The sequence below is a fragment of the Teleopsis dalmanni genome, chromosome 1, assembly GCF_002237135.1.
Source record: "Teleopsis dalmanni isolate 2A chromosome 1, ASM223713v2, whole genome shotgun sequence".
Taxonomy (NCBI): domain Eukaryota; kingdom Metazoa; phylum Arthropoda; class Insecta; order Diptera; family Diopsidae; genus Teleopsis; species Teleopsis dalmanni.
In genome coordinates this window covers 26,487,895-26,496,984 of record NC_051846.1, presented here as the reverse complement: position 1 = coordinate 26,496,984, position 9,090 = coordinate 26,487,895, and the positions used below count along the sequence as shown (strand labels likewise).

The following is a 9,090-nucleotide window of genomic DNA, read 5'->3' as shown; positions in this document are numbered from 1 at the left end:
TTATTTATGAAACACCCTATATACTAAAAATGTTGTATTTAAATTTCATGGTTTAAATCTTGTCTTCAATTACAACAATATTTTTTATTTATTTTTTTTTTTTTTAAATCAATTTGCAAAATACACTGCATACATTTTTAAACAAATTGCCGAGCGTCAATTAATTTTTGTAACAAAAATAAAAAAATTTTTTAAAAATTTAAGACGAAAAGTGCATAATTGTGTTAACATTCGAAATAAATGGCAAACTTCACAGATGCAAATTGCTGCATGTTGTCACACTACAGAATTATTAAAAAAAGAAAAAAATTACATTATTTAAAAATATTTAAGTTTTACCAAAACAAAAACTTTAAAATGTGTGACATATCAACAACTACAGCACTAAAAGGTCTTTCTGTTAAACAAATTTATAATTTATAAATTAAAAAAAAATTTATTTAAACTCTTACAAAATTCAAGTTAAGATATTCAATTTCATACCAAAAGCTCAGAAAAATTGGTTACTGTATAATTGCAATAAAGTGCATTTGTAAAGTGCCAACCGAAATGATATTTCTTATATATGTTATATATGTCTGAATAAATAATTTTTTTATAAATCACTTTGTATATATGTCAGTATTTTAAATATTACATATTTGTATTAAAATGTAATATGCATATTAGCATATTAAGGTGACATACAATCGCATGTGAAAACGTACAAAATATATGAAAATATGTAAATTTTATAGAGAAGTTTCGAACAGTAGTGAACTATAACAACAAAAATTATTTTTATATTATTTCTAATATAAATATTCTAATATAAACACAGCAAGTAAAATTGTTAATAAAAACTTTCCTAGTAATAATAACAAAACTCCAGAAAAATATGCGAACAAAAAAGTCAAGTACGGCTTTGGATCAGTTGGTTAAGGTGCGTTGATTCTGAGCTTCACATTTGGCAGGACACGAGTTCGATTCTTGGTACTTGCAGTCTCAAAAAATAATTATTTACGAATAATTAAATACAAGAATTATTTTCAAGACCACTGATGAGGGGTATTTGGCAATACTCGAAACAGTTGTATGGTCAGCCAAAAATTCAATTAATTAAAATAATATAAAAAATAAATTTTTGTTGTTGTATTTCACTACTGTTCGAAAAAACCTCTTTATATTATTTTAATTAATTGACTTTTTGGTTGAACATACAGCTGTTTCGAGTATTACCAAATATCCATCATTATTTCTTGGAATTATTTCTTGTATTTAATTATTCGTAAATAATTATTTTGAGACTGCAAAAATCTTAAAATTTTATATATCAAATACCAAAAATTCTACATTTATAAATGATGATTATTTACTTACCTATATAAAATAGTAGACAGATTACTACTATTTGAAAAGAATCGAATCTAACTATTCTATAAATTATTTTCAGAACAAGAACATTTGAAAACATCATTTTACCATCCCAAATGTCCATATTGAATGGTACATGTGATCTTTAAATGGCATTTTGGTTTGGGAACTCAACAAACTCAAAACCACTCCTTTTAAGAATATGGTCACTCTTAACAATTTGTGTTAGTTTATTCACATATCTGCGTATATATACATATGTGTTATATATAATTGTGTATATATTTCCACTGCGTGCATATTAAACAACTTTTCATGAGCAGATTGGATGGTGTGTCACCTCATTGAGATCGACGCTTAGCACTGAGATCGCACTATAAATCCAACAAAATTATTTAAGCGCGCACAATTAAGTTGCTTAGATTGAAATAAGCATTAAAGCTTATGCAAATATACGTAAGATTATTTGTTTTTCTTCAATTAAAGACAATTTAGATGTCGAAGTTAAGTTATAAAAAAAAATTACTTGTAAATTAAAAGAAAATTACCGCCAATCCAAATTAAACAGAAATGTGTGTAAATGAAGTAGTCTGTGAAATTCTTGAAAACATTTCGATATACTAAAAGCTAATAAAAAATCTATGACAGAAATGTTTTCGAATATGTTTTAACATGTATCTATTTTGTTATGAAAAACGAGAAGGAAAAAAATTGGAAAACGTGCCGGAATCCAAGCACTTGCATTCATGGATTCGCAAATGAACATGAAACGCTTATAACATTTCAATAAATTTCGTAGCCTAAATTGAAATTAATATGATTTAAGCATTTTGGCATATTCAATGATGAAATTTAATAGAGCTCATTGCAAATGATTGCAAAAATTATACCAACATGCGCCCCACGACACCTGCTGCACGAAAACCCAGGCGCTTGAAATTCAAATAAAACATGAAACATTTTTTGATAAAAAATCGCAATATTGCAAAAAGCGTTAAATGTTGTCGCTTCTTAAAGGCTTAAATGCTTAAATGCTTAAATGCTTAAACGCTTAAACGCTCTGAAATTATTTTAGAGGCTGATTTTGCATGAAATATGGCAATGCTAATATCGTGGCTATGATATTAAGCGCCGGTATGGCTCACTTAGCGTACGTTTACACGGTGCTTGCTACATGCTGCATGCTGCATGCTACATGCAACATTAATGGGCGTTTAATCATTGGAATCATTTTTTTGTGTATTACAAAATAGATTTCTGAGTGCTTGAGCCGCATTCAGCATGCCATACTAATACCTTTGGCATGCCGAAATGTTACTCATACAAAATATTTAAAATATCAAAATTTATTCTTTTACTATTTGCTCTTGAAGTCAGGCTTTACAGCCCAAGAATAATACCTCAATAAGCTCTTTGGAACTGTCAATTGATTTCATGCAACCAGAAACTTGACTTTATTTATCTGCTGACACAATTAAATGGCAGGTTTGCGATTTTGACTTTTCCAGGTCTGTGGAGCACTATAGCATTTTACAGCTATTAAAATTATATTAAAAACTCTTAATGACATTCGATATGGTTTAATGAATTGCATTAAATTTATATGCCAAGTGCACAAGTGGGCGTTATATTTTAAATTAAAAAATAAAATAAAAATTAAAATTCAATATAAAAAGTATTCATTTTGATTATGTGAATTTTCTTTTTATTTTTGATAATGTATTAGCAATTATTGATGGCTGTTCAATCTACAGTTAAAGAAAATACTATGACTTCAGGCATATTTAAATCATTAAAGCAAGTATGTGGCATTTACTTTTTATTTGAATAATTCATTAATTTTTCCAACTAAAACGAATTGTAAATAAAAATAAATTACCAATTTATTGCAGTAATTATAATGTAAGCCTATTATTACACGATCTGCTAGTATCGACATTACTAACGCATTTTAGAGGTCAAGAACTAATGGAATCATTAAAATAATTAAAAAGGATAAATAATATAATGAACTTTAAAAGCTCATTTTAGTTTACAAAGACAACATAGATCCTTTTGAAAAAGAATATATTTATTAAGTTCTTTTATATAAAAGAAAATATATATATAAAACACCATATCTGTTCATTGTTAAAAAACCACTGTTAAGAAAATGCTATTAATCAGACTACTCAGCCTATCAATTTTTATAGATAATACAGAAAGGAAATTAGTTTAAGAACATTAAAATCTTTTAAGAAATAAAGTGTCACAAATAAAACAAAAATTTCAATGACTGGACATATTTTATGCAAGTGAAGAATATTGCACCCATAACGTTTTTATTATTCCAGTAATTCAATGGGCAGGCAAATTTCAAATGGCTTAATTGGCTTACTTGGAGCACACCACACACCCCCTATGCTTCAATTACTCAAATGGCTCAATTTGCTTACTTGGATCACCCCACTACCCCATCCACACCTGTTTCAACTACCACTGCAGTGTCGTAATGGGAATCCATTATGCAGTACAATGAGTTGAAATCACTGATGTTACTATTTCAATCTTCTTAGGTAGCCAAGCTGCCATTAAATCACTGGTAGCACTTTCAACCACATCCATTATTACTCAAAATTGCCGCAATTCCATTAATAACTAAGCTAGGCATGACCAACTTATATGGGATATCTCATGGAATTGCATTCAGACGAGCTAGCGAAGACAGGCGCTGTTCTCCCTGACATTTACTTCTCACTGATTACAGTTAAACTGACAATTAATCAGAAATACCTGAGCATAGCAAAGCAATACTAGGCTGAAAAACTTTGCTGTTAGCTATCTAGATTAATTTAATCTAATTTGGGCAAAAAACGCACTAGTCAGCTATTTCAACTAAGGTGGAACCTGCTTGTCACGACGATATCTGTGCTGGCCGGAAACTGCATAATAGGGAGGCATGCTATGAGACTGGGTCTACCCTCTAACGACTTTTGTCGCGGCTGGTGGCTCTAAGGATGAAGAGGAGACTGTACTTCATCTTATGTGTCAGTGCCCATCTTTAGGTAGGAGATAAAAAATCCTCGGGCCCCTTGTCTAAGCTAACTGACCGACCTGTCATCCTACATTATTATGGACTTAGCCAGGTTGATTTACCTACCTATATCTAAAAGAAGAGTCGTTGCCTTTGTTTCGGCGGTTGTTTCGATTAGCGCACACAGGAAGAAGAAATTTTCTGCAAAACAATGAGTTTCCTCTCCTTGAGCTCATCTTCTCATGTAAATAGATTCTACCTAAACTATGAGCACTTATAATTTTATACATAATATATATCTGTATAATAATATATAATTATATATATCTGTATTCCTTTTTATAAACATCTAAGTATTTTAACGAATTATTTTGTACTCTAGACAGCAATCGTTATTATAAAAATAATGAATTAGGTACACATATCTGTTAAATATTTATTCCATTTTTATATTATCCAGCTATTCCGTATGTATTCCTGTAAGTTGAATATATTCACTAACTCAGTTTCACTCAATTGCATTCATTTTTACTTCAATATATATTAAATTTTAAAATTCTATTATTCGAAGTGGGTTTTATCTTTTGAAAAATCCTCGAATTACAGGCCAACATTTTTCTAAAAATACATGATATACTTTCTGTCCATGCTGTTGGATAATCGGTATTAATGATGACATAAGTTCCAGCTGCAGAAAGCAATATCAAAAAATTTCAATAGTACAAATAGAAAAGTTTTGAATCATTCACTTACCACGTACTCCCTTCTACCTTTTTCTATTCTACTTGATACTACCTCAATATCTTTACTCTTTCCAGTAAACTGATATCCAATAAGCCTTTCCAGCTTCACTTCAACTTCAAATATATGTATCAAGATAGCAGCCGTGAAAATGAGAAATGCAGTTAGGAAAGCCCAAACGTCATCAGGAATTGATTCAGAATCCATTTTTGACAAGTTTTAGGACTTAATAATTTTGAAAATTTACTTCATTTTGGCAGAAAAAATTAAGATACAAAATAATTATAAATTTATATAACAATACCAAATATATAAATAACTAGTTAACAAAAATAGCTAAGCCTACTAATGTTTATTAGAAAAGCAAGTCTGAATAATGAAGTTCGGAATAAAATAAATAAGGTGTCATATACTCTCTTTGGGCTACCAGATGATCTTTGGGCTACTTATTATCTAAGTAATAGGCTTAATTAAGTAGTGGGCTTAATTTTACCCATTTGACTTGGGATTAATATCCCACTTCCAAGGTAATCGAGTAATCGAGGTCCAAGGTCTACGTCTTGACACCGCTGGGCAGTTGCATAAAACATGTTCTGATGTTTCCTTCTCCTCATGACAAAGTCGACAGGAGTCACTTTCTACTACACCTATAATCTTCATGTAGTAATTAAGTCTACAGTGTCCTGTAAGAAGTTCAGTGTAGATTTTAATATCGTTTCTGCTAAGGCCAAGGATAGCATCAACTTTGATGTGATCAGGATCAATAAATCTTTTTGACTGTCGCATGCCTGTTTGGGCTCTCTAGTGTTCAAGTAGAAGATGATCACAATAGTATGAAGAATGTAAGACTCGGTCACGCTGCGATTCCGTCGCAGTCCTGTATGCCATATAGCGGGGTTCCACAATAAAGTAAAGCGGAACCATAAAATATTATATTTTCGCCTATATTATTTTTTTTGGAAAGACATTGGTATTATAGCAAAATATTACATTAAATAATTTACATATTCCTTTTAATTGCATTAAATATATTATTCGTTTTGAGTTGCGAAACATTGCTTACTATGTATTGTACCTTGGTATACTATGTATTGTATACTATGTATTGTATAAAATTCCCAGTGAAAATAGATCCAGCAAATTTTGTTAGTTGTACGGATATGTAAAAACAGGGGTAAACAAGCTTTTAATTTGCATTTGTTATTAATTATATATATATTAGTTTTAAACATTTTTTTTTAATATTTATATTTGTATTGCAGGAATTAAAATAAAATGATGTGGTAATACTTTAGACTAAAATGTTCCCACCAGAGGTTACTACTTCTTAAATTCTTAAACTTGCATTTTTAATAAATTAATACAAAACATTTTAAGGCTCACAAAATAAAATCATATTTGCATAAAATTATTGATAAAGATTAATATCTTTCAGTTCACGATTTTCATAATATAATTTTTCACACCCATTAACTAATACTCTAAACCATAAACTATTTTTTTTAAAATGCGTAGGCTGTTTCTTAAAGAAATCTGTTTGCAAATTTTGTAGTAAAATTGTGAAGTGATACTCGTGTGAACAAAGAAGATTAGAAATCCCCATAAAAATATTTATACTTAATTATAGAAATTTATGTCAATACAAGGTATACAATATTTAAATAACAAATAAACCAATAAGAAAACATATGAGAGTGGAACTTACTTTCATTAATAGCCGAGATATAGAACATCAAAGAAAATTGGAGCCGAGAAAAACCTTCAACCAAGAAAAAATTAATATCAAAACAGTTTTTAAATATCCTGTTACGGATTATTCTAAATTATTGGAAATTAATTAATTTGGAAATTAAATTATAATAATTTAACTTTTTGTTTTCAAACATTCGTTAAGTTTTTCAGAAAACGTTATTTCTCTCAAGAATTTTTTAAACATAAATCAATATCTCAGAAATATTTTTTATATCAGATGAAATCAAAATTGTACGAAAATTAAAACATAAATTGTCATAAATTGCCTTATCGATCTTTATTAAGTATAATGACTGGAAAAAAGGATAAGTCTCCAATTAAGAAATACTAAAGAAGCATTAGAACCATATAGCTAGAACGTTTTGCCATAGGGGAGCAGATAATAATAGATGATTCCCTACTTATTCCACCAAACAGACAGCAAAACCTTACTGGCCGTCAATGGCTTATTCACCTTTTCAGCCGGCTAACTGTTAACCGTTTTCGCATCATGTTATCATAAGTGATCTACTTTTCATCACCAGTCACCAATCGCTTTAAAAATGGATTGATTTAGTTGCGATTCAGTAGCGATTCGAAGATGGAAATTTGCTCAATGAGGTTCTTGGCGGTAATTCGTATGGCAACCATAGTTCGAACTTCTTTTTGTATCCAATTTTATTCAAATGGTTTCAAAAGGTGTTCTGTGCAATTTTTAGCTCTTAGGCAATCGAAATAGTGCTTACATGACGATCGGCCTCGCCTATTGCTTTTATTTTATTGACATTTTCGACAATTGGCCTTCGACTGTTGGTGAAAAGCTTCGAACGCAAAAATTGCAATAGAAAGTAATAGACTTAAACCCATTAAAATTACTTTTTAGAAGTGGATATGTAAACACAACCAAACACTGAATGGCAGAAAGGAGATCAACAGGAAGAGTCATCATGAAAGAGTCATGGGATTGAGGTTGGCGTAAACTTATAAACTACTAGGAACTACAAATAAACTGAATGTTCGAGCTCAATTTAAGAGCAAGATCTGTGAACATCCTATTTCTCAAGCAGAGTAGTTGGAAGAGGTTAATTTGGGATGTGCGAAAAGGATCCCAATTCCTGCCGAAATATTTCCTAGCAAGTGATAGAGGGTACTCGAATATTTAAGTAACTTTAGCATATATATAGTTGGAAGAGGTTAATTTGGGATGTGCGAAAAAGATCCCAATTCCTGGCGAAATATTTCCTAGCAAGTAAGAGTGGGTACTCAAATATTTAAGTAACTTTAGCATATATATTATATATTATCAGTTTTAAATGCTGTTTTTAAATGCATATTTAAATGTTATATATAATTGTATCTTTTGTTTTGTTTATGTTTATCTAATTTTTACTCATTCGCACGCGTTATTCAAAAATATATATTTTTATTTTATTTTCACATTAAATGTAAAGTACAATCTATGAAATTAATTCATTTAAATCATTTATTATTCAAAATAAACACATTTATTTTTAATTAACTAGTTGGTGTGAATTACCCTTCATATGAATACATAATTTAAATCTATTATTGTAATTCATTTTAATTGTTAATACAATTCAATTTAAAATAAAACTAATTTGTTTAATTATATTAAACTGTTTTATTACCCATATTAAACTAACCCATTTAATTATTAAATATTTATGGTTACATCTCTTAACCTTCAATGTAATTATTTGTACTAAATAATTAATAATTACTTATTTGATCTTCACAACTTCTATTAATAATCAATACAAATTAAATAATAAACAATAGCCAATGTCATCATTATAATCTCTAATGTACATTAAGTGTAGTCGTTAATATATAACTTAAATAAAGTAATTATGTCATTTAAATATAAACAATTTAATTAGTTTAATAAGCAAAATATTCTTTTAAATTAATTTAATCATTTTTTTTTGTGCTTACTTAAATTACTTTGTTGTAATAATTTTTTTTTTTTATTAGAATTTTTACGGAGGTTTGAAATAGTAGTGAATTACAACAAAAAAATTTTTTTATTTCAAATAATTGAATTTTTGGCTAACCAAACAGCTGTGTCGAGTATTGCCATATACCTAGTATTTCTGGGTATTTAGTATTCTTACAAATACCCTAGTATTCTTACTAAAACCTGACTACATTAAATATTAAATTATATACATATAAACATTCTATTGTATTGATTAGAATTTCTGAAATTACCGAAAGATCTTATAATAATC

At 28.9% G+C, this 9,090-nt stretch overlaps 2 protein-coding genes across 2 annotated transcripts in view; both read right to left on the bottom strand.

Annotated features, from left to right (window-relative positions):
- Nucleotides 1-9,090, bottom strand: part of LOC119672781 (cyclin-dependent kinase 14-like) — a gene marked incomplete in the record, with an annotated part of 829,514 nt that overhangs the window by 92,134 nt on the left and 728,290 nt on the right.
- On the bottom strand, nucleotides 4,699-5,368 carry LOC119672794. Its single transcript, XM_038083933.1, has 2 exons — nucleotides 5,120-5,368; nucleotides 4,699-5,054 (listed from the first exon to the last, which is right to left on the bottom strand). The coding sequence occupies exons 1-2, from the start codon at nucleotides 5,312-5,314 to the stop codon at nucleotides 4,944-4,946; spliced, it is 306 nt and encodes a 101-aa protein (XP_037939861.1). The 5' UTR covers nucleotides 5,315-5,368; the 3' UTR covers nucleotides 4,699-4,943.